The 26,517-nt window shown below is 39.5% G+C and overlaps 2 protein-coding genes and 1 long non-coding RNA gene across 5 annotated transcripts in view; 1 reads left to right on the plus strand and 2 right to left on the minus strand.

Moving 5' to 3' along the window:
* Positions 1 to 15,495, minus strand: part of LOC144203967 (uncharacterized) — a 46,161-nt gene extending 30,666 nt beyond the window's left edge. For both annotated transcript variants that reach the window (XR_013327804.1, XR_013327803.1), the window contains exons 1-4: positions 15,384 to 15,495; positions 15,240 to 15,311; positions 13,002 to 13,093; positions 916 to 992 (exon numbers count right to left, since the gene is read on the minus strand). This is a non-coding gene — a long non-coding RNA (uncharacterized LOC144203967). The remainder of the gene's footprint in view (positions 1 to 915; positions 993 to 13,001; positions 13,094 to 15,239; positions 15,312 to 15,383) is intronic.
* On the plus strand, positions 83 to 18,095 carry abi3bpa (ABI family, member 3 (NESH) binding protein a). The gene is made up of 20 exons (XM_077727618.1): positions 83 to 320; positions 5,415 to 5,594; positions 5,666 to 5,734; positions 5,806 to 5,938; positions 6,332 to 6,522; positions 6,670 to 6,713; positions 7,140 to 7,185; positions 7,398 to 7,463; positions 7,609 to 7,686; positions 9,897 to 10,058; positions 10,680 to 10,736; positions 12,584 to 12,646; positions 13,689 to 13,811; positions 14,201 to 14,290; positions 15,608 to 15,820; positions 15,889 to 15,997; positions 16,518 to 16,597; positions 16,695 to 16,883; positions 16,965 to 17,087; positions 17,670 to 18,095. Exons 1-20 carry the CDS (start codon positions 212 to 214, stop codon positions 17,783 to 17,785), a joined length of 2,241 nt encoding a protein of 746 aa, XP_077583744.1. The 5' UTR covers positions 83 to 211; the 3' UTR covers positions 17,786 to 18,095.
* A 1,333-nt stretch (positions 18,096 to 19,428) lies between these two features.
* tfg (trafficking from ER to golgi regulator) lies at positions 19,429 to 26,506 on the minus strand. 2 transcript variants are annotated; one of them, XM_077728557.1, is made up of 8 exons: positions 26,340 to 26,506; positions 25,086 to 25,299; positions 24,504 to 24,587; positions 22,614 to 22,760; positions 21,844 to 22,005; positions 21,260 to 21,412; positions 20,735 to 20,824; positions 19,429 to 20,459 (listed from the first exon to the last, which is right to left on the minus strand). In XM_077728557.1, exons 2-8 carry the CDS (start codon positions 25,267 to 25,269, stop codon positions 20,017 to 20,019), a joined length of 1,263 nt encoding a protein of 420 aa, XP_077584683.1. In that variant the 5' UTR covers positions 25,270 to 25,299; positions 26,340 to 26,506; the 3' UTR covers positions 19,429 to 20,016. The 2 variants fall into 2 exon arrangements, with proteins under 2 accessions (XP_077584683.1, XP_077584682.1); XM_077728556.1 differs by having other exon boundaries at positions 21,844 to 22,011.
* Positions 26,507 to 26,517: the final 11 nt, after the last annotated feature.

Consider the following 26,517-nt stretch of genomic DNA (forward strand, 5'->3'; position numbering starts at 1 on the left):
CATTTGGAGAAAACGCCAGTGTGTTTGGCTCCCTCTGACCCCTCCCCTCCACCAGGGAGGTATAGAAGGTGCGGCAGCATCCGGACCTGCAGTCAAGTGTGCTGCACAAGTCCTGCACTTCTCAAGAGAAACAACCTGTCGTCTACACTTTCTAATCCAAGCCATCTAAACAGATTCCTCTCAAGATTCTACAGCATCGAGGTGTGCAGGCATGACAAGGATGCGGCAGCGAGGCTCGCCCGGCTTTCTGGTCCCATTCTTTGTGGTGCTGATCGCAGGGATAGTTTTGTCGGGTCCCTCAACGCCGCGTAGGAACAGAGGTAGGAACTGCCTACATTATATTTGTGTGTGTGTCCAAACTATGGCCCGTGTCACTAATAATTGGCCGCAAAAACTATGAAAAAGGCCTAGATAGGCTTTGCATGTTGTACTACTTCTCATCTTTAACACTAGATGGAGGTAATCTTTTAAACAGCGTCTCCATGAGCTCATGGGTCGAAACATGACATGTTGAAATCAATGTAAAATTACAGTATTTTTTATTTTTTGCATCAAAAAATGATTTTTTTTAATTATTCAATGTGATGAAATGAGCTATATTTTTTGTGATATTTTAATGTTAAGCTGTGGCAGGATATTTTCTCTTTTGCGCAAGGTAAATATAAAAATGTCTTGCAATACCTTTAAGTTATTAAGTATTTAGTTGCCTGTAGCCGATAAGTTATTCACTGTCATTTAAAAACGTATGCATTAATAAGGTTTTTAAAAATTGGAAGCTTGGCATTGAGTGGTCGTGTTTCCAATCCAATTTGATAAATGTATATTTTTAAAAAGACAAAAATTAAAAGCTCTACAAATTCTTTGAATTGGGCTTGACAAATGTCAATCAAAAAGACGTCTGTCTGTTAGACTCACCTGAAAAACTTTCTTTTGCTGAGACATCCGAAAACGAGATCTTCATTCAATGTCATCCAACAAGTGCAATGAAGAACCTGTAAGAAAACAAAAAGAAAATTAGAATTTTTGCAAGACAATGAAAAAAAGTAGGCAAATATCACTTTTATGTTTTTGGACAAAACCTAAACCAGATCTCATTGCAAATGTTCATTTTCCAGAAAACCAGAACTCAGACTGAGTAGATTGGATAATTGAGTCACTGATTGACAATCTTAGTAAACAGAATATTTTCCTGTCTCATATTGCAGAAAATCAAAACCCGCTGCCATATATATACTCAGCAATCACAATAGTGGTGAATTTATATGTTGGATCAACCCTTTGAAGACTTTGACGCTTGTAAAAAATGATTTGATGTAAGCAGCCAGTAACCCAACTTCTACTTTGGTTAGCGTTGTTGGCAGGAGTTAGCTCGCGAGCCAGTCACGGCTTTGCTTTTTGCCCTTGTTTTTCCAATTTCGTCGCAGTGGGAAAAGGCAGGTTGGAGTTGTTCTTGGCTACAAAACTTGACTTGAGAGTCAATCACATTATGCAATCGAGTGTTTATTTAATAAAGAACTGATTCTAGCTTATTCTTAGCTCAGTCAAAAAATATGTCTTGAAGCTACTCGGTAATTAATGCGTACAGTGGTTCTCCAAGATAGACAAGAAAGACTTGTTGTCAAAATGTCCAGGTTCTGTCTAGTGACCAGATGTTAGCGACTAATGTTACAACAGTCTTTGCCAATTTTTTTTAGGCAATGCAAACTATCACCATCTGTTGAAAGTCAGTTCAAATTTTAAACCTGAGAAAATGTGACGAAATGAAAAGAAAAATGCAACAAATTCAATTGTGGGTGTTGAGTTATAAAATGTACTGATATACATACTCGAGCACCATCACAAATTCAAGTGTCCCATTTTTTTAGAACATTTTTGTTCTCTACTAGCCTTGGAAGAGTCTTGTCTGACTTTTTGATTCAAAACACAGTCCAGCTTGACAACCTCAAGTGTCCAATCACACCACGACCATCTGATGACCAATCCAATCAGGAGAAACACTAACATACACACATACCCAACCCAGTAACTCCTAATGCAGTTCTATCTTTGTTCAGAAACGTTTAAAAATGTGCATCATAACTTTTCCATGCATTTCAAACACCAAAAAACCTCTTTACAAATGCTTCTGAATTGCATTTTTTTCAACTATTGGTTAATAAGTGAGGAAAATATCCCCAACACAAACAATGAACAAGACTTATCTTCAAACTAATTACCAAGCCTTAAACTCAAATGCCAGGAGACGGGAAAAAAAAATCCTAGAAAACAATGTATGACATCAACTGTTCACTATCAACACTAAAATTAATTTACGACTGACCCACATTCACACAAAAAAAAAATAACAGGGAAAAGTTCCAGAGATGGAAAAGTTGAAGACAAGAAAGGAAGACTTGTCGGATGGATTTGGAATCCCAGGGTGTCAAGATGATGGAACGATAGCTACTTCCACATATTGGATGGAAGAAGAAGAAGAAGAATGAGATTTAGCGACGCCTCCAGGGAAAAAAAAAAATACCCCCATCCATTTATCGTGTATAAACAGCACAATGGCCGCCAAGAAAAATCCGCAGAGTGCGATCCCTGGCACGAATATCTCCTAATGGACAGAATAGACACTTTCTGATTTATCGACGATATTCCCCATGGTCCCATACAAGCTAATATAGGTCACTGTAACTTTCATTGCCTTCTCGCCATCTAAATAATTTTCAAATGTCTCCTGGCGGCTGGCAGTGAGCTGGGCGAGATTTTCACACTCCATTGCACTAAACGGAGTTGGCCAGAAAACATCTGTTTGGGCTCTTCTATCTACCTCCCATCTCAAGCTTGACATCACCTCGTGTGAGTTGCGATTGGCCAAAAGGGGGATTTACCGACACCGCTCCATTTAATTTATTTAAACGATTACGCATGTGAGGGGATCCGTGTAGTTTATCGGGCAGAAGTATTACGTTTATATACTCATTTAGGTTGGAGATGAGAGCAGATGCGCAACCACAGTGACTTTAACAAAGACATTTTTTGTCTTAGGGACCCAACAATCTGTGTTACAGCTGTCACATTTCTGTCATTATTAAATCAGAGGAAAACTATTTATAACAACATTATTTAGAGCGATAAAAGCTGGCTGATGTTAATTCCTAATGTTAGAAGTTGGGGAGTATCTCAGCATGCAAAGCCACAAACTGCAGTTTTAAGGATTACGCTAGTAAATCAATATGCTAGTACAATCTTTTTATCGGGTAATGGGTTGCAGAGTTCAAATGTTCATTATTTTTGACTGAGAAAACTGTTGAAACTAGGAAATTGGAACAATTCTGACAAAAAAACTCAATAAAGTTAGCCAAAATAATCAACAAAATCAAAAAAACGAAGCCTTAAGTTCATGAATTGTATTTAAATCTATATTAGCACAATTTGTTTGTCGAGTAATGGGTTGCAGAGTTAAAATGTTGACTATTCTTGACTAAAAACTGTTGAAACCAGGAAATTGGAACAATTCTGAAAAAAACTGCCAAAATAATCAACAAAAATCACAAAAACGGATCCTTAAATTAATGAATTGTATTTAAATCCATGCAACTCTAATACTAAAACTCTATGTCAAACTGGGGGTGAAAAACATTATCCTGTGGGTTATAATTTGGAGTAAATCTAAAAAATGACTGCACAAAAGGGTGACACCAAACTTGACATTGCCCATGTTATGGTACTTTTATGTCACAAAGTATCATGGAAACTTGTGGTCAAAGCTGACGTGGCTGTTTTATTTCCTGGCCATGATTAAGAGACTCCCTTTCCCAGAGGAACATACATCACTAAGTGATAACCTTCTTGTTGGAACTAAGTTCCCCTATCCACTTCATTTCCTGGAGAATTCTACGGTAGAATACAACAACTATAAATGCTTCACTGAGGCAAATAGAATTTTGATATAGTAAAAGACCATCTATGTAAACTAACCTGCACTATTCAGTCAAACAATGGCACGTCATACTGTTTAGTCTGAAAATCTGGCAACTAAAATTGTTCCGAAACCAGTAACACGACATCTTGAAGAAATCTGGGCAACAAGCCAGTAGGGGTTTGAATCCCAATGAGCCCACTCACAGCACTTAGTAATGTAAGTACATTGGCTGATTGATGGCCCAATGATCAAATCATCTAGATCGAATCACTCCACTTGGGAAATATTGATAAGTCTAAACAGTTCTTCAGCAGTTTGAAGGCCAAATGGTCAAACGTGCAGATGAATCCAGATTTCGAGCCAAGCCTTTGCTCGAATTGGATACTGAAAGCGCACTACCAGATGTTTCCTACTTTTGGAGCCAGTCTCACGTGCTTTAGAGGGGGAATATTGATGCGAGAAGCAAAAATAAATGCCTTGGACAGAGCTTTTCAACGGGAACACAGAGCTGGAAAAGCGAAGAGGGTATTTTTCAAATCCAGGGCTTCCCCTTTGCAAGTGTCTCATTGGGGTCTGGCAACTACTCGTGTTATTCGGCATGCAAAGTTCCACTATTTCATTTGCTGCCTCGATCCAAGCCAAAGACATGTGCTTTAGAGAGTTTATTGTTTGTATTCAGAACTACAAAGGATGGATGTTAAAGCCCCTACACTCTTCTCTGTCACTCCAGCACCCTTTTTTTGAACCATAATCCACTAATTGTTCTGTTGTCAAGAAAGGCAAACCAGCGTTTCCACAAAAAAAAACACTGAAATTCATCAAATTACCAGTCATTCTTTTGTAGCATCGGATAATTTACGACTTAAGTAATTGTCATTTATAAATTTGCGTGTCTATGAGCCAAGTGTCCGTCATAAATCATCATTGTGACCCAGATAACTCATCCAAGAATCATGACTTCCTATAATTAATGTCTGCAATAAATTAGTAGAATTTTGACACAGATCTCGAGTTAAGTGTGAACATGAGGTAATCACACTGGGAAAATTCGACTAAATCAATTGAGTGTCCCTAATTTTTACTGATAGTTTTGGCCATGCGTTTCACCCATATAATCAAGGTCCTTACACACCATTTGAATCTGGTTGAAGCCAAAGACTTATAGAATTTGGACAATTCTGGATAGAAACTAAACATTTCAGGGCAACAGTGATCACCTATTCTGTTTTTCCACTGTGGAACTTACATTATATACAAGACATCTGTTGAAGCTTGAACCTTGAGGGACTGAAGTATTAAAAGACTCAATCAAACTTTGTTACCTGCACGTATTAACAAAAAACTGTTTGTTTTCCAATACAATCAACATCTGTCTATTAAATATGGTTCCAATTCCCTAGCAATCAGATTTAATCTCTTGGACAAGTTGCTTTTTAAAGGACCCCAGGCCTAAATTGACTTAAGAAAGCCTGATTTTTTGAACATTTTCTTTCTATCCAATCAGTCCGACGTCAAAACATGAAGGTCCGCATCAACGCCACGGGCGATACCATCGTGATGAAGTTCGTACGACCCAACACCGATACCAAACTAGAGGGCTACATCTTGGGCTATGGCAGCAGTATGTTCTCTAAACAGTTCATTCCGCTGCCGGAAAATGGGAAGCCTTACGAGACTGAGTTTGGTAAGTGTGATCAAAAGATGCGCCTTTTCAACAATCAAACTTTTATTAACTTCTAAATGTTGTGGGTTTAGACGCAGAGCCTAAATACCTTATAGCCGTCCAGCCTATCCCAACCAACGATATCAAAAAGCACTGCACAGGTATCTTTTTGAAATAAAAAGTATTTAAATCAAAATGTAGCTATTGGATGTTCATGACTATTCATCCACAGGCAAAGTGGAATTGGATAAGCCACTTCACTTGGTTATCGGGTCAGTGACACCCACTTCAGTTTTACTCTCCTGGGGAACCATGCTGAAAACTCCATATGAAGGGAACATCATGAATGACTGTCTACAAGATGGGTAAGGCTTAGACACATTATTGTATTGTGGTTGATTGCCTATGGCAGCAACATTGAAGAAAATTCCACTACCTTGAAGGAGTCTGTTGGTCTGCTTGTTTAAAAAGTAAACTGGTTGGAAGCGAGGCAACGGAAAGCATGAAGGATGCCAAAAGTAACGGTACTACCTTTGTGGAAACTGGGCTTGAACTCAAAAATATTCTTTCAGCCCTTGTTCATACAAATATCATTCCAAATGGGCAGATTTTGGTCTTAAAAACACAATTTTAAGTAAAGGTCTGGCTAAGTTAGGACTGTTGAGTAGTGAGAATGCCAGGAAAATGCTGGTAAATTGTCACCAAATATTATCTATAGCAAGTTTAAATATTTTGCTATCCTTTTGTCTGTGATTCAGACACTACACAGTGCGTTATCGGGAAAGGAACAGAAAGTGGAATTACCAAACCTGCCCGACTAGCGACACAGTGATTGACAATCTCAAGCCTAATGCAGTCTACGAGTTTGGTGTCCAGCCCAGTACAAAAGACAAAACTGGTTCGTGGAGCAAGCCTGTCATCCACAACATTAGCTCAGGAGGAGTTCAAGGTAGGTTTGACCACCATCACTCATAATGCAAATTCTAATTTCATTCTTTCGGCCATCTTTCGGTAAAAATCAACAATGAAAATCGGAACAAAACCTCTGTTTAGCAAATGTAATAACTTATTCAGTCACACAACTTTATGTTTCCAGAGAAAGTCATCAGGAAAATCTACAAACGTCCTATCGGCCCTGTGGTACGTATTCTTGTCTTTTGAAAATAAGATCGTAGACAAAGTCACCAATTCCTCAACAAATAGATAGCCAGATATTGTTGACACTAATGAGAACCAACAGCTGGGCTCATAATAAGCCTATTCAGCCACAGTCTGTGTGTTGGGAAGAACTAATATGCCCTGGAGAGCTGTTGTACAGTTTTGCATGTGTACGCTATTCTCCGGGTTGTTTGCCTCATTACCTTCCCTCTCAGCTGCCAAATGGAAACGGCGCGAGTACAGCCAGGTCCTGACGAGCCAAGTCCGCCTGTACTTTGCTAGCCTCTCAGTTTAGTCCAACTTAAAGTCTTTCCTGGCAGATGGAGTTATCAATTTTTTTGTCCTGATCATTGTAACTGCATTATTGACTAAATCTTCCCTTTTGTTTTTGTTTTTTTCACCCATTAGAAACCCATAGCACAAGGTCCTCACTTCCCATTTTCTCCTCGACATGGTAAGTTAAAGGCATTTATTTTTAGTTAACCGTGGGTTTTTCTGTTTGGCTTTACACTGTCTAAACACTGGATTTTTTTCCCTTGACATTCCTTTGGGATGACCAGTCACAATATACTCCTATCAAACAATCAATTCCAATTTCTTTTGCAGGACTGACATAACCTTTGTGCTGACTTCACTACAATCTAACTTCTCTTCCTTTACTCTCAGTTCTTCACAATAGGACACAGGGCAAACTACCACTCTCCCGGAAAATAACCCCAAAGACAACTCTTGGTAATAATTTCTTCCCCCCAAACCTCGTTAATTAGAAAATTATACTACAAAGCAACATGACCTTTTTATCACATAGGATAGCAGAAACATTGACTCTACTGTTTATATTTGTTTCACATGATCTAATATGCACTATATTTGTCAGCTCCCACCACATCTACTAGACAGCAACCTCAGTCTACCACTGGACCTGCGACAACTGTGACTACTAAACAGCCAATTGGTAAATAGTGATTCAAGTTTGCTAAGAACTTTAAAAGACTGGACTTAAACTAACTCAGAAGCAGGCAGTTTGAATTCAGAATTGTTGCATGCTTAGATCTCAGCTATTTTAAAAGGCAAAAATAGACACCTGGAAAAACAGTCTGAATATTTTTTTAAAATTAAAGCCTATTTGTGATTCAATTTCTATTTCATTTTGTTTAAATATTAAAATTTATGACTAATTCAGTTAAAATTAGACTGCTACCAGACCCAATTTGCATTGAATTAATGATGAACGACTAAAATAACGGACTGTCAAAAAAATTCAGTCCATATATATTATTCTAGCCTTAGAATTACAAATGTTTCAACTTTGCCTTTGCTGATTTTGGACTTACTCTCCAATTCCGTTTTGTTGGAATTCAAACCAATTGGGAATAGTTATAAGGCAATCCATCAATCAACAGTTAATAAAACCTTCCTTCCTAGTGTGTAAGTGAAACAGCCTTTGGATTCTTACCATAGAAATGTTGGCTAGGATGACGCCATTGCTTTGAGGTTGAATGAATCATTGAAACTTGAGTCAGGTAAAAGATCATGTGAAACTAAAAACTAAGCCAATCATCATAATGTGAAGACTCTTCTGTTTTTATTTTCAGTTGTTTTTGTTTCTCATAAGTGAATAAGAAATTCACAAGAAATATTTTCTGTCTCTCACACGCCACCCAGGAGGAGGTCTCTCCAAATCTGTCATTCCTCCCTTTCACGAGATCCCTTTAGTTCCTTACCTCCATCTACCACTTCAGAATTCAGATCCAACAACTTCTATGTCTGTCCCAAAGAAAAATGATAAACAACCCCAAATTCCTGCATCCCAACCCTTATATTTTCACCAATCACCAAAACAATCCAAACCCAGACCACAACCAGATCTAGAACTCCACACCATTACACACGACCCGATTCCAAAAGATTCCCATGCAACAACCCAATCTACAACTCATGCGCAACCCCAGGCAGAAACTACATCAACACCCAAGATCCAAACCCAATCAAAAACTCAGACAAAGTTACATCTTCTAACTCAGGCTCAGAGCACAAGTCCACCTGGTCCAGACCAGGATTTAATAACCCATCTCATACACTCAACGCAATTACCAAATAGGCCTCTACCAACAAAGCAACGTCAACCTTGGAGGCAACAAATTCCACCAAATTCTCGTGTCCTACCTAAACACTCACCCCGAGCTTCAATTCAGCCAAAACTCCAAACACAACCTGAATCAACTCTTCAATCCTTTAAAGCCTCCCCAAATCCCAGACTAAGCACAGATAAACAGTTCATAATTCCATCCACATCCAAACCAAGACCTAATTTGTTAGTCCCCATGACACCACCTTTACATCGGAGAACGACCCAGCCAAAAACAAAGTCCCCACAAAAACTCCAGCCAGGTCAGCCAACCAAATCCATTACCAGACATGGTCAAAGTAGCCAACCAGAAGCACCAGATAGAACGCATAAACAAACCCGCTCTCATTCCCCTCCCAACACCCAACCCCAAAGAAAAGCCACATCCCAATTCCCCTCCCAAACCAAGACCGATACTCCACCAAAGTCGCAAGCAGAACCTGAACCCGGAATTGCGATTCAGCCTGACGTCAGGACTGACTCTATCCCTATTGAGATACCTCCATTGCAGACACTTCCCACTGGTAAACGCCTACTTTCCACAACGCATATACTCAGACAGAATTTATTCCTTTTAGGATATACATGAGTTTTTGTCCCATACAGCTCCTAGTCCACCGGAGAAGGGAAAGCCTCTACCAATTCCAGCCCCGGCTGCACAGAAGCCTGATAGTTACAATCTTGGTAAACACTACCAACAAGTTGGTCACATTACCATCATCCCTGCTTTACGTGACATCCAGTCTAACTGAAATCATTCGATGATATCACCGCTTCCCCATCTCCATCTCCATCCATAAACATACGTCATCGTCCCTGTCACCCTGTGTGCTATGAATCACAGCCCGGCAGAATACCCTAACCCCACCACCCATTCACAAAATAGCCAAAGTGTGCCATTCATGTCTCTCTGTCATTCATTCCTTGGTCTTTCACTCGTCTACATTCCTTTCACCAATATCTTTTGTTCCATTTAGGTAGAGCTTTTCCAAGATGGTGATGGCTAACCTACCCAAATGCCTCTCTTCTTTATCAAGGTACCGGTAGCCGGAGAGCTGAACCCCCTCGTTCCCCCACAAGCTTTTTGGCTATCCCCGGAGGAAGAAACACAACATATTCCCGCCTCCGACCTCCACCTCACTACCCTCGAAATGGTGTCAGACCATTCTCCACCTCACACAGCTCTAGGATCTCTGGGGGTAATGGAGATGACTCTCTTCCTCTACTCTGAAATCTAGTTTCTATTCTGTTATTCTGCATCTTTGCATTTACAGATAACAACAGATGGAGCGCAAACTATATGCAATCATTGTCTTTTAAACTTTCTTTTCTACTCTCGTGTCTCTCTGGCGCTAAGAAACCCCCTACACTTGCACCACGTGTACTCTTTTGCGGTGTACTTTACACGTCTGCCACGAGTTAAAATTTACAGCCTGAACCTCAGCATTGTTAATAGGATTTCTCTCCACTTGGCCCTGTTAGATGTCTGGCTACAGTCCTGGCAAAGACATGGCACATTTTACACCTAGCATGCCAAAGCAAGCACAGTCCAAAGGCGGTTCCACCGATCTTTTTCCTCAGTTCGTCTCATCCTTTCCTAAACATGCCCAACGGCACCTCAGAAAAATTTCAGAATGGAGAATGAGAAAAGCCAAAGTTTAAGATTGTCATCTTGCCATGACAGTTCCAGTTTCAAATCCAGCTCATCTTGTAAAAACTAGGTCAAAGACACAGACAGTTTTGTTTCCCCTCCCTGAACATTGGCAAACCTGGCTGTGACAGCACACACTTTATGACTGACCTTCTTCTCCCTCCAACAGTGCACCATAGGAGCAATGCTCTACCCAGAGCTGGAGCATGGCCCAACGAAAAACCTGGTAAAGACTAATATCAAAATCTCCTTTCAGTGCTGCACCTACACTAACATTGTGGCAGTACGTCCTGACCCAGAACATTTCATTTATAATCATCATCATCATCAGTAACTAATCCTTCATCCTGGCTGTCAAAACGTTTGTGGCTATTTTTGTTTTTTGTTGAAAATAGGCCGGCCCAGAACCAGTTCAGCGAGCATGGGCAAAAATCTAAAAACTTGAAGATATTACTTGTCGATCATTTGGATATTATCCATTGGAAAAGTCCTTCTAAATCGGAGTTAAAAAAAGATCAAATTTACTGAAAACTCAAACTTAGACGTTTGCTCAAGGGATTTGTTCTGGCTTTGGTTTTTGAGCTTTTCCTCATTAGGGTTAGAACTGAGGTAAAGCCTGTTCTAGCTAGCTATGAATAAAAAGATTACGAGTTAAAATGAGAAGGAATCTGGTGTTCAATATCCCCAATGATCGAAAAAGAACATTTCTTCAAATGCCCATCCTTAGTTAGATTTCTGTGGAACATCATATGTTCCCAATAAAAGGTGAGCACATTTACGTCTTCCCTTTTCTACGGTCATCACATTTCTTAACTTTTTCCGGCTAATTTAAGTCAGTCAACCAGAGACAAAGAATGCAAACCATGTAATGTCTTGTCAGAGACTTGCATACTCTTCGTAATTGTCCAATCGCCTTTTAATCTTTGGACATTTGCTGTGTTCAAGGACAGCAGTTACGTAATTGAATGCCGTATAAGAAAACAGCAATGATACGAGACATGTTCTGATGACAGCACACTCGATGCATCATTGAGCCTCAATTCTTCACCAAGTTAAGCATGACATCATGTTTATGTGCTTGTCAAACCGAGATAATCACTGACGTTTACCTCATGGCCATACAGTATTTTGCCTGATACATATGGCGGTATGTTTGCTATTAGCTGTCTTATTACTGGGGCTCATCATAGAGAATTATAGGCAATGTCTTGTCAAGGGGGGAATTTAAGCCTGAGGTCATTGATTAGGAGGGTGAAAGAAAATATGCATTTGGATCACTTACAATAAAATAAGCACGGACATATCTCAGTGATAAGGGAATGAAAGATGTACAAAAATTGTATTGTAGCAGAGAAACTGCAATTGGGTAATGCAGAATTTCCTCTTCTGTGATTTAGTGCCGTGTGCAAAAGCCGACATCACAATAAATCGCAGTTTGTGGCAAAGCTGTTTCCATTACAGGTTGCTTTGCGAGTGATTATATTTCCATTCCGATTATTTTTCAACTCATCCATCACTTTTAGAGGTGAATTAATTGGCGAGGACTATCAGAGCTTGCAAGCCTACAGTGCTTTTTTTTTAAAAAAATGAATCACTTTTCCAAAATAAAATTACTCTCACTCTTCTCCCCTAAATCAATAAACCAATTTTCAGGCCAAAATGATGTTTTTGTTTGCCTTGGATGTGCTTTGATTCGAGATGGGCTAAAAAAGCATATAATCGATTCATTGTTTTCCCTCAAATCATCGCTCTCTGAGTATTCTGCTCCAATATTCGCCAAAATGAATGAATCAACCTCCCCCTGAAACTATTACCATCCCTCAACTGCAATTGATAACCAATCAGTGAATCGCTTACCTGCCCATCCATTGCTCCTATTGTTGCTTTTTGTGTATCACTTCATTTTTGTTCACAGCTCATACTATTCCCCTTTGAAATATATGCTCCTTAAACCACTACTGTTCCATTTCCAGTTATGAACTTCTTCTCCTGCAGTGCAGATCACCTGTTTCTCTTTCTGACTTAGACATTATGTATTATATACAATATTCTAACCTATGTTTATCCCTGCAGTTCTACGGCCATCTGTTCCCATTAACAAGAGACCCAACCTTGTGGGGATGCCTAACGAACGTGGTAAGACATTGCATGTATTATATATATATAATAGTACATTATCTAATTGTCAGGTTACTTCATTGACTTTACTGCATCTGTTCAGAGTTGAACTTCTAAAAAAATCTGATTTTGCTGTATATAAATATACTAAAATGTAATAAAATGTATAGCAACCCATTTATTAGGGAGGGATAACTTATCTGATGACGTCTAGGAGATTGGAATTGGGTTAGAACATATTTATATTAATATTTCAGTTATATAACTCATTGGCCTGACATTTTACGACGATAAACATTCCATCCCTTTTGATTGGACGTGTTGGCAGTGATTATTTGTTCATAAATTGAAATAACAACAAAGAGTAGCATACTTTCTTGTTGTAAAGTACATGGAGTACTTTTTGGAGAGTAGTCTTCTCTTCTCATCTCATCTCATCATCTTGCATTGGTCCAAATGTGAGATCTTAAAAAAAGGAAAGAATGTGTTAATTATTTGATCATAAGAGAGGCATGTATTTTTTATTTTTTTTGCCACATTAAGCAAAAATATTTTTTGAATTCCCTCTAAAGTTTGCATGCAGTGATTCATTTTCAGCCGTCAAATTGATTCATTCCATTACACATTTCCCCTAATTTTCCCCTAAATAGTCGCACCGCAATATTTTGTTTATGACATTTTATGTGCCATTTTCCTTCGTCTCACCGCAATTTATTCCACCTTTGACAAGTTAAGTGTGTACAAAACAGAAGATGAACATTAAAAAAAGGCACAATTTATACCGCCCCAAAAAATAATTGCGCACAATCTATGTAAACTCTTTGCAGTATCATTTTTGTTTTTACCTTTACATTGTCAGTCAAATCAATGGTTTTGTAATGTCCGACCTTTACTTCGCTTAAACAACAACAAAAAAAACATTAGCAAAAATTTTGAACCCAAAAAAGGACACATAGCTTCTTTGCAAGGATGTCCAAAGCAGATGGAACACAACTGTGTGCAAGTCACATGATGAAGTAAGCCCCCAAATTCCCTTCCCTTCCTTCCTTTCTTGCCTCAGATAAACCCATGGACCTCAAACAAGGCGACAAGGAGTCCATCTTGAAGCCATTCCCCCTGGTCACGTCCAAACCAAAGCATGAACGGCGACAGCAGACAACGACTACTACTCCATCATTAAACAGTAGGAAACTAAACCTTATTTTTCAACTACGTAAATCTATACACAACACATTAGGTCAACTTTTCAATTGAGCCTTTTTTTAACTACTCCTATAATTACATATTCATGTATTAACAACAATGCTCAATGTAAACTCAGCCATCAAGCGGTTAATGTACTTTAGTACATTGATCATAAAGCCTTCCATATGGAGCAATTGATCTCAATGAACAAAAAAAGTTGTGAAGGACATAAAAGAACACGTGATTTTGAGCTGTTGTGAACGCTCAAGCAGGTGTTGGACAGACGAGATGTTGACCTGAGCCAGAACTCGAACTAAAAAATGCTGACCGAGCATCCTGCCAGGTACTAACGGCAATCTAACTAACATCTCTCCTTCCTATCTCCAGGCAGCCGCTATGAAATAAATGAGAATTCCTCCATATTCAGGCCACTGCCCGCATCCGATGTGGATATTATGGGCAAGAAAAGATATGTGGGTAAGACTGCAAAATGCCTTTTTTTTTATTCTACTGTCTCCCCATTATTTGTTGGACCACATTAGAAAAACTATTAAACTCTGGAAGAGACCAGGCCGAACCGATTAATTGTCAAACCACGCATTCCATTTGTTATGTGATCTAAACCAGTAAAAACTCAAGACCACCCAAATGGTAAAGAGACACCAAATAATAATTTAACAATCCAAACAGGCCGTCAAATGATAAAAACTCACCACAAATACTTTTTTTTTTAAATAGTCTCAGGTAGTGGAAGTTGATGTTATTATGATTTTTGCATAAAGTTCCTCTAGACTCAACATTACTGCTTTCAATGCAACAAATATGGGAAAAAAGTATTTTATGGAACTTGTTTACATTTTTTACAGTATAAATACATACCAAAGTAGGTGGGCTACTACATGATTAATCAAGTCATCAGATAACTAACAGTTAATGCATTGCAGATTCATCTTAGAAGATAAATAGTATTTATAATGACATTTATTTTGCACATCCATCAGCATTAGTATTGCAGTTTGTGCAAATCACAAATATGTTTTTGCATATTGAATCAGAAGCTAAACATAATCATGCACATTCTGTATTAATGCATAAAACACTAACTATCGCTGACATATTGAAATCAGTGCAAAAATAACCCTATTAGTACTTTAATTACCCACAGTTAGCATTCATGATATACCTACAGTAAGTACTACTATAGTACTTGAACGCTACCTGCTGGCATAGCGACTCGCACCAGCCTCGTGTTAATTATAACATTTGCACATGAACGATCGTACTGTAACCACTACAGCATCACTCAACACCTATATGTACATAACTTTTATGAATTCTCGAACAATGCCCAGATCGGATAAAATAACATATTAGAGCATAATTCAACAGCGGGCTTTAATCAATAGTAGTACCACGTTCTGCTTACCTGAGCCACTTATGAGGTTAAACTCGACGATCGCAGGTCTCCACATCATCAAAAACCACACGCCTGTTTGCCCTAACAAGTAAGAAACACGTTAGACGACGATATAAATTAGTTAGCGATTGTTTTATATGTTTTTTGCATTACATTACAATCCGGAAGCGTGCTGTCCTCATTTGCGGTGCTGATGGCGTGACACGTCAATGTGGTAATGGCAGTTCAATTAGCATTCACCTTGGCCACTAGGGGGCACTGTATCCTTCAAAACAATTAAACGAAATACAACAGTTACAAAATACAGCAGAACAATATTTTATGATTAAACAAATCACCAGCCCCTAGATTAATGACATAATGCGTATTTTGTACAGCTCCTCACGTCGTCTACAAGACAGATAAGAAGCCAGATGAGCCTTGTTCAATCACATCCTCCTTGACTTACTTCCCGGATGAAGAGGACGGTACCGATCAGAACGTGACGACCATTCCCCGCATCCCACCATCCAATCTCACCGTTGTCACAGTTGAAGGGTGTCCATCTTTTGTCATCCTTGACTGGCAGAAAACAGACAATGAAACCAGAGGTATTGCAAAATAGTTAATCATTTGGGACAGATTAAAAGCAAAGTATTATTGTCTCAATAATCTATAGAATATGAGGTCATATCAACGGCTAAAGGACCAAATGGAGAAGAAGTGTCCATATTGACGACAACAAACCAGACTCACACAGCAGTGGAGAATCTAAAACCAGAAAGCAGGTATTCGACCTTTAAAATCAATCTTTGTTTTTCCAGTTTCAATCCGGTTGTTTTTATTAACTCTCATTCATCCATCACAGTAATTGTGATGGATTACAGCTCACAATTTCCAGAAATTGTCTTAATTCAAACATGTGTCTAAACCACAAATGCAGATAAAGAACTACCAAACTCTTCTGACCACACAAGTTGAACATTCCCTTCCACCCACACAAACACTGACTTTAAAATTTGCGATTAACACAATCATTTTTCACCATTTTGTTTGGAACCCATGCAAAAAATAGCCAAAGAGAAACAAACCCAGAAAGGGTAGACTTTTTTTAAGAGTTTACCAGATGCGTCCCTCGAGACATTTTTTTGCAAGGATATCTTAAGCCTCGGCACGTGGAATAACCATCAGCTGTTTGAATGCGGCGAGTGAGTCACATTGGCTCTGAAAAGGCGGCAATTTCCGATGGAAAGAATACGCCTCGGGTTCAGTTTATCCAGGGGATTGATTGTTTCTGTCTTGTTTCAGTTATGAATTCAAGGTGACACCAAAAAATGAGCTGGGAACAGGACCATCTAGCGAACCCGTGTCCTTTAATACCGAATCAGGCAAGTTTTATCCCCAAAAAACACTAACGGGTGTCCAGCAAAAAACTCAAATGACTTATCAGACATTGAATTAATCTAATTTCTCTTCTATACACAGCTGACCCACGTGTGAGTGAAAATGTATCAGGAAAAGATGCCCTTTGGACACAGTTCCCATTCAAGACGGACGCCTACTCCGAATGCAACGGGAAGCAATACGTGAAAAGGACGTGGTATCGAAAGTTTGTGGGCATCCAACTGTGCAACTCTCTCAGATATAAGATCTACCTTAGCGACTCGCTCAATGGTAAATCCAGAGAATAGAGCTTTGTTTGGCATCCATTGACCCCAAGAGGGATGTATTTACGATTTGTTTCTCTACTTTCAGGCAAGTTCTACAACATTGGAGACCAATCAGGTTACGGTGAGGACCATTGCCAGTTTGTGGACTCGTTCCTGGATGGACGGACCGGGGCCCAAATGTTTGCTGACCAGCTACCATCCAGACCAGGTACTTATGGACAGTATAGCTGACTTTAGCTTGTTGGATAAAAGGCCGTGACCGGACATTTGGTCGCCGGTCAAATGTACTTAGATATTAAACAGTACTTACATATTAAACAGTACTTGGATATGAAACAGTACTTGGATATGAAACAGTACTTGGATATTAAACATTACTTAGATATTAAACAGTACTTGGATATTAAACAGTACTTGGATATTAAACAGTACTTGGATATTAAACAGTATTTGGATATTGAACAGTACTTGGATATTAAACAGTACTTGGATATTACACAGTACTTGGATATTAAACAGTACTTAGATCTTAAACAGGACTTCGATATCAAACAGTACTTAGATATCAAACAGTATTTGGATATTAAACAGTATTTGGATATTGAACAGTACTTAGATATTAAACAGTAATTAGATATTAAACAGTACTTAGATATTAAACAGCACTTAGATATCAAACAGCACTTAAATATTAAACAGTACTTAGATATTAAACAGTACTTAGATATTAAACAGTCTCTATCAGGTATTCCAATATATGAATGACTGTGTTTGCTTTTGTTTGTTTCAGGTTACTTCCGAGCACTGAGGCAAGAACCCGTTAGCTTTGGGGACATTGGGGGTAAATCGCATGTGACTTACGTAGGCTGGTACGAATGTGGCACCCCCATACCCGGAAAATGGTAACGCCTCCCCGCCATTCTGAGGAAAGTCTACAAGAATAGAAGCAATAAAGCCTAACCTGAAGGAAGTTGGTCTTCGTTTCCATGGTGCCTTCAATCGGGTGTGGGGAATCCCACCCCCATTTAGAAAGTCCCCAAAAGTCACTCTAAATTTAGGAGAAAAAAAAACATTCATTATAAATTGTTAAACAATTGTTGTTCAGAATTCCGCCGAGTGTTTGAGGCGAACCAATGGCTAACAAGCTATTGGTTCACCACCTCTGCCATAGACTGTAGATTGGGGAGAGGGGTCAAAGGTCATCACAGGTTGAGGGAAAAAAAGACAAGTGGCAAAAATGTTGATTATTCAGCCATTGTTGTGAAAAGTGTTGGGAAGCTGGCTCCCAAAATGTATCATACTATTTATCACAGGGATGGTCATAGAATTATAGTGCGTGCTTGTACATTCCAGAGGACCAAGACTTGCATGGCTAGAAACAGACAAACACACATTTGTATAGGGAAACATGGTGCCACTCATAAGGATTGTATACAATAGAACAATGTAAAATATGAGCACATTGACGCGAGATTAATTGTTTGCCGTTCCCAAGGAACTGCTATCAGTTGCAGATTGCACAGTATTAACTTTTTTTTGTTTATATATGTAAATGGAGGGAAATATTTTTGTCTACTACAGAAAGTTGAAGGAAAGAATTGGTGCTTTTGCCTTTTTAAAATGCTAATTTTTCTCCATAAGATGGTATTTGTTGAAATATTTTGCAAGCTGTACATAATTTTCACATTTGCTTCCAATTACTTTGTGCCGCAACATGATTTTCAGCATTAAATCTTGTTTTGATATCAATTGGTACTTGTTTTTGTTTTCAAAAGGATACAATATGCCTTAACTGTATAAGGTTTGGCTAAAAAGTACACAAAAAAGCAGTTACATATAGAAATAATTATAGTGTTTACCTTAACTTCCAGTATTGTAAAGGCTTCCTTAATGCTAAGCAAGATAAATACTTAGATGAGGGTCCGTAGTACTGTGGAAAAACTTAATAGTAACATTGGCAGTTTAAATGTTTACCATTCTTTGTAGTCTTTTCCATTCAGGAGAAAGAACCTATAGTTTGAGAATTAAAAAAAAAAAACAGAATTTGATTATTTAGCTGTTTCATAGTGTAGAAAATTGTCAATAAAGGGCAATCTGTCCAGGAATATAAATCAACCATTTTTAACTGCAAGGTGTTTTAGCCATTCAAATGCAAGTACTTCATATTCTATTCAATTCTGCGTGATGCAATTTTTCCTAAATTTGAGAAAACAGCAGAAAACTCATTTTTCCATTCATTATGTGGTAAAAGCCACAAAAGATGAGCAAATTCAGCCTTGGAAAGCAAGCCATCGTGGGTGTTTGATAACTCCTGAAAATGTTTTGTATCAAACACCCCTGTGCATGATTTCCTCTCATTTGCTCTGACATTTTGACAGCAAAAAAACGACCGCAGAACACATCCAGGCTCCGCAAGGCTCAAAACAGAAAAACAAAATCTAATACCACCGACATGACATCAGTATTCGCGAATTTGGAAAGAGGGGAAGAAAATAAAAAAAATACACCCAAAACATGAACCTTAGTATATTGCAAAATACAAAAGGCCGTTCTGGGTCTCAATCATTTATTATGTTAACGGAAAAAAAGTTACAATTTACACACTTGACATCTAATCTTACGTGAAAGTGTCATTTGAATTGTATTAGTATTAAAAACTGGTGATAAGGATAGAGCGCAAAAAAAAGTAGTGATAAAGGGGGAAAACACTAAGATTGACCCCACAAATCTGCCTTCACTTAGCTAACGTCCCCAATAATATGAAAACAACGTGGGTGGGTGGCGAGAAACGATAAAAATAAACGATACTTGACGTCAGTTAACAAACACCCGGTGTTGTAAGTCTTACTGATAAGGGGGTGTCATTCACATGATGGTGCAAAGTGGGATAAACAGCCTGTTTTGGTCTTTTCAACCATTCAAACAAAAAACAAAGTATAATTTGGAGTTTTTTTTAGGATTTCACAACACAAAACCAGAGAAATATTGGATAGACAGACTGAACTCTCCTTTTTCATAATCAGATTTGATATTAAAACGAAAAGGGACAAAAACAAAAGCAAAAAAAAATGGGAACCGTAAAATCAGTCCAAGAATTTTGGACCCAAGTGGGGTTTTGTGTGATTTACGTGCGGGTTTTACCGGTACCCGGGACCTGGCTGAGCGTAGCCCTGACCGTAATGGGGACGGTTGCGAGCATACGGGTTGCCGGGCCCTGGGGGAGGGGTTACTGTGCTGCCTGGAGGCGGGGTGTATCCCGGGCGAGGTTGGTACCCGGCGGGTTGGGAGCTGGGTGGCATGCTGTAGTTGGCAGGCTGTGTTGCCTGGGAGGTATAGTTTTGGGGAGGAAAGGCTCCTGGGGGGTACTGTTGGGGACCCTGAGGAGGAGGGGGGTGAGGCTGTTGCTGCTGCTGAGGCTGCTGCTGTTGTTGTTGCTGCTGGCCACCTTGGAAGCTAGGGGAGGGGGCCGGCGGACCGGGGGCCTGGGCTTGGGAGGAGGGAGGGGCGTAGTTCTGGAACTGCTGTTGTTGAGGCTGTGGCGGGCCGGGTTGGGGGGCTCCCGGCTGGGGACTGTACCCCGCTGAGAGAATAGTGACAAAGAATGGCAAAAATGATGCACAAATCCTTTTTTTAAACGTGCCTTTAAACCAAGTGCATTTAAGACAGGAGTTTCCAAACTGAGGGCCAACTTGAAATGCCCTATGAATGCATTAAAAGTATATGCATGACACCTAATAAGGTGGCGAGTGAGGGAGTATTTTTTGTCAATTAGGAGCGCTGAGAAAAAAAATGATGCTTTGGCATTTATAAAACTGTGAATTAGGAATTGCTACCATTTGACATTGTCACTCTTACCAGGGTACTGCATTCCATACTGTTGTGGGGGTGCACCTGGCTGCTGTTGGGGGTATCCAGCTGTTGCCTGGTACTGCTGATACACCTGGCCTGAATTCAACAAAATACAAAAATATTCTCCATTATCCATTCCAAAAGAAGAACCTAAAGAAAACAGCCACATGCAACCAATATGGCTTTAATTTGCTCTTAAATGGAGACAACAAGCCTGTTGCCTCAGGCTAGTTTGCTAGCAGCTCACAGGTGCCCTATTGGACACAAACACTCCCTCTATAAACAAACACAAGTGGAGGGATGTGTGTGCCCGCTATCAGCAAACACGGTTGGGGAGGATGTCGGCTTTTTCGCTAAACAGACAAGTCTACATTTTCAGACAGTGACTTCCTGCTGCACTTGAATGAGCCATGACTTCACCAGACCACAGTGCCTACATGCACATGTGCAGCTTCCAGTCCTGCTTTAGCTTTTCACTCTGGCCAAATTAGTCCAAATGTGTTCCCCCAAATAAAGTGGATTGCATCTTACCATCAATGCCCGATTGGGGTCCCGGATGCACTCCAGCAAAGGGAGCCTGTGCTTGGGGAGGCAATCCTGGCTGAGGGGCTGCAGACGTGGCGGAAGCAATGCTGTCTGGTGTCCCCGAGCGCTCCTCGGCGGCGGCTGCTGCGACTGCTGGTGCTATGGAGGGCGAGGAAAGAGAAATAGTTGAGACAAAGCCAATGCATGGTGATATGAAAATGTTTTGACCTCTGGGTAAATGCCATTATTGTCATTAGGAATCAGTAGGTGATCACACTGTCTTATGAGTGTACACACCATTCTATTATGGTGATTTGTTCACTATCCAATTTTGGTTTCTAATTAACCAGTGCTAAGAAGTTGCAAAAAAAATTAAAGAGTAAAAAATAAAAAAAGAATACATTGAATGACTCTTAACATCAATGGCAGTTTAAAAAAATAAGAATATCTAAAAAAAATCACTTTCTATGGCAGTTAAAAGATAACAAGTAACAAAAAAGCCAAAAGTATACTGCAAAAATATATATGATTTATACTTATAATTACACAATGGAAAAATAGCATCTCATTAAGAAGTCAAGCAATAATACCTGGTGCCTGGTCCTCGCTCAGACCAAAAGCGGAGATGACATTCTTGCTGACTTCATCCTGGTTCTTTAAGGGGTCAAAGGCGGACATGCTGGCCGCGCTGACTGGGGTCACGTGCTTGGCCGCGGCATCGGTCGTCACCACCTTGCCTTCGCGTCCGTCAACTGTTTCTGATAACAGGTGTTCATGAAAACCAATGCCACAAAAAAACTCTGATGCTAAAACAATGCATTTTTCTGTAAGGGTAATGAAATTATAGGCATTAAATTGTTGCGCCAACTGGCAACTGTTGATATTTTCCAAGTTATTCTAGTCAATCCTATAGACAAAGTTCTTTTGGCACTGCTTTTCTTTACAGGGTGCTTGGTGGAAAGTGTGACTCAGACAGGTCGAGGCAGGCCTCCAAAAATAAAATCCTCCACTTGTCTGTGCCATTTGCAGCGGTTTGTGTGATGCCTTGCAGCCAATAATAATTCTTTATAAAAATTATTTTTATGCGGCCACGCTTGGCACTTGACTCGCAAGAATCGAGATGGCTTTGGTGCTTTCATCATTTCAGCCGCACTGTTTCCGCCTAGCGACAGGATAAAAAAACTTTATGGAGCTAGTCATATTTTTAAGATTTCATCAATACGCTCAGCATTTATTTTGTCTTAAAAAAAAAGGTTTTCCTTCCAATGTGTTAAATGTTTCAGGGAATCGAACAATTGGTGCCAATCTTCCAAATCAAATGGATGAATTTAGCAAAAATACAGTTTTCTGTGTGTTTTACCGCTTTCTAGTGCAGTGGCGGCCATGTTGGGCTCCACGGGGGGTTCAAAGTGATCTAGCAGGGTGTTGACTTTATTCCTCAGCTCGATGAGTTCCCGGCGCAGGTATTTCACCTGACTGGATTCCAGTGGCCGAGGCTGACCATTCACTGTCAATGACAACAGATAAAAAAATAGCATGCAACTGTTAAGAAGAGTGGTGAATTTTTTCAACATGAATAAAAACATGACCTGTATACACAATGTGAAGACTTTACCACATAAAAATTTGGACTCTGGAATTATCAAATCCACGTTATTTAATTTCTGTTTAAATGTGTAAAATGCAACAATTGACTCTGGTCATCCATCAATGTACAGCAGGGGTAGGGAATCTATGGCTCGGGAGCCATATGCGGCTCTTTTGATGGGTGTATATGGCTGTCCGCCTTTTTAAATCATATTTTTTCTTCATTAGACTCTCTCATTGATACTCATTAATTAGCAACCGTGAAATAATGTTCTCAAAATAATTCAGACTTTTTTTACTTTCAAAATGGCGAAATGAATAATAAATGCTCACATTTTCATGTTTTTTTACTTTTAAATTCTCGAGTATGGCTCTCAAGGAATAATGTTTGAAAATATGAGCCCTTATTGGACACCTGTGTTAAATACAACTTTTAAGCACGCACCCTCATTGGCTAAGCTTAACTCCCTGTAAAAAAAAAAAAGTAGATAATGGAGGAAAAATTCCAGGGTGAAAAAAATTAAAGCCAACGCCAAAACTGCTGGACATTCCTTTCTGTGTCTCACACACACACATTTTTCGGTTGAGTGGATAATGCTGAACAGAGATGTTGAAGGTCATAAGGCAACGAACGCACCCAGACGCTGGGCTGGCCTAGCCGGCCTACTCTAACTATTCCCAAAGCACTGACGCACGCAGGAGGAGCACTTTCCCACGTGAGGTCTCGGCATGTGACAAACGGGGCTTCGCATGGATTGGAAAAGATCGAAACATTTTTTTTTTTTAAATCACTTTCTTAAAAAACAGATTTCCAGTTAATGGCGGTCATCTGATGACAGACTGACTGGAAGCAGAACACAAACACATGCACACGTTCTTGTCATTGGAGAAGTGACGGTGCACGTTGCATTGAATTTTTTAATCCATTTCAGCTTAACGTGCGTCACAGACAACGATAAACTTTAAGACAGATCCTTAAAATTGACGATATCGTCTATGTTTTCTACACTATGCAACTATTTTCTACCAATTGTCCTTTTCAATGGAATTTTGGGTGAATTTGTCGGGTAAAATACTGGCTAAGAACCCACCTAAATCTATGACAATAGAATATCTGGGTGGGATCTTCACATATAATTCCTCCAAATCAAAATGGACCAAAATCAATAAAAAATATTCAAATGGGTCTTTATGAAAATAACCCCAAAAATTGATTCTGTGATCTACCTAATTAAAAATGTCTGATCGTCACATAGGATGGAGGACCTACCTCACCATGGATCAAAATACTGCAACTTTAAATGACACTATTTGTTATCAGGAAATTTGGGGTGAATATGCAAATTAAACAGCATTTTTTATCAGGTGACTTGGGGTGAATATGCAAATGAAAACTGCATTTGTCCAACAAAATGTTGGTAAAACTCAATTTCCCAGAGTCATTAAAGGCCTTCCAGATGTCTGCATACCTTCAGGCATAATAATGTGCCCAAAATAATTGCAGCCTTTCTGCTTTTTATGAACATTCATCCATTCGCTGAACTCGGGGAAAGACATTCTCAAGTTAAAAGTATGGTTTGACTGGAGGCCATGTTGTGAATGAAGCAAGACCAGGACTGCCATCTAGTGACCAAGTACACTCAATTAAATCATATGAACTTACCAAACAAAGTTAACTTGAGTATTCTACTGCACTGGATGGCGAAGGAGAGATCGGAGCTGTCAAAGATGGTGATGAGGTCATCATCTGTAAAATATTTTGGAGGGAGGAGATAAGTGTGCAGCAAATTAGGAAAAATATTGACATGCAAATGTAGTATTAGCCATTTTTGTTGTTAGTTTTGTGGAATTCAAGTTGCTCTTGAAAGTTAGAGTATTGCAGAAATTAAAATAGAACATATTTTCTTGCATATTAGCCTTAAAATTGTTGAATTTTACAATTTCTCTCATATAAGCCGCCCCTGATTCACAATTTTTACTCTTTTTTTTTAAATGTGCTACTTTGAAGGGATAATTTACAGAAAAATCATCACATGTGGTATTTCTGAGATACTGTATAAATCAATTACTGGATTTCACATCCCTAAAGGGTGTTGCCTGCACGAAGACATTCAAAAAGGAGGTCATGTGAGCAGTACAACCAGAAAGTGTGTCTGTAGCGGTCTAGTTTGCCGTATCCTCATTTTGATTTTCAAACAAAATGATAAATCTAGCCATTTACTGGACACTGAACAAGGTGACCCACCTTCATCCTTGTACTTGATGGTAACCTCATCATTGCTCTGCAGTTTGCCCCTGAAGACGCGCTGCATCATGAGCACCAGCTCATCATAAGTGATGTCCTCATTGTGGATGGGGATGCGTCTTATATCATCACCAAGTTGGGCTTTGATGATCAATTTTCCGCTTAGGTCGAGCTGGCCGTTCATGGTGTCGCCGTCCTAACTCTGCTGCACCTCCTGACAAGATTTGAACAAAAATACACTTTATTTATACAGATCATCATACATAATCAGTTCTTCATACCTAAGAAGAATCAAGTAAATCTATCTTTTTTAGGGCAATTAATTTAAAAAATGTTGATAATCTCAAGTCTCAATTTATAAATGTATACTCGGGCTAAGAGGCATCATTATCATGTGAGATGTGGAGCCTAGTGTGTGATAATGCACAGACTTTGACCCAAAACCTGATAACATAATTAACCGTGGTGATGAGTAATATATAAAGTGTTAATGTGACCAGGTGGCAAGTGGGTTCATTTGGGTCAGTGCTATAAGACCAACTATCCATCCAGTCCTCTATTGTAGAGAGGCTATTGACGTTATGTCCTTGCCAGATGAATAATTGCCTGGATGCTAGGGATTGTGCCGTGGCTACCATTGACGTTAGCAGTAAGCGGTTGACCTCCATCCTAAAACCTAAACGTCCTAAATATCCACATGAGCTCCATTGGCAGTGAATGTGCGACGGATAACAACACAATGACGAATAGAGACGCCCCATGTTTAACCAGGCGAGGCATCTGATCGTACAAGAAAATGTGCCAACCATTTATGAAGGCGAAAGTTGGCTAGGCCGTTCTCGATTCAAGGCCGACTATGATAGCGAGAAACTGCTTTGAAAATGCACAACTGTGAAACACGAACGTAATAAACAAAACATTGCAGAGTTCGATGATTACGTGTCCATAGTAGGAGATAAATTTCAATTAAAATCAGGCAAGATCGGCGTTAGCCGATCAATTCGGTGACAAGCACACGCGTTTAATCGCCTTAAGAGCTTATTATTGTAACTATCAACAGTGTTATTTTGATTATTGATGAATAATATCATCTCCCCCAACACCTGTTTAACTAGCTAGGCTGCTAGCTTGCCGAATTGCCAACGTAACGCTATGCAGCTAGCTAGTTAGCCACCTAGATCGACAAATAAGCCTTAAACACGTGACATTAGGTTGGATACAAAGGAATCGGCAAAACGTTTGCAATGTTTCTACCTGATCCCGACGACGTGACCACGTTGTGTTTCAAAGTTTGCCCCAAAACTGCGACGAACCAAAGCGGGTTGCTCGCCTAGCAAAAATTGGGGGCCATCAGCATCAGGAAGTGAAGTCACTGCCGCCTCGGCCTCAGCTGTCAACCGGTACGTGGCAGTCACATTACGCATGCGCTAAG

The sequence above is a fragment of the Stigmatopora nigra genome, chromosome 11 (genome assembly GCF_051989575.1).
Source record: "Stigmatopora nigra isolate UIUO_SnigA chromosome 11, RoL_Snig_1.1, whole genome shotgun sequence".
Taxonomy (NCBI): Eukaryota; Metazoa; Chordata; class Actinopteri; order Syngnathiformes; family Syngnathidae; genus Stigmatopora; species Stigmatopora nigra.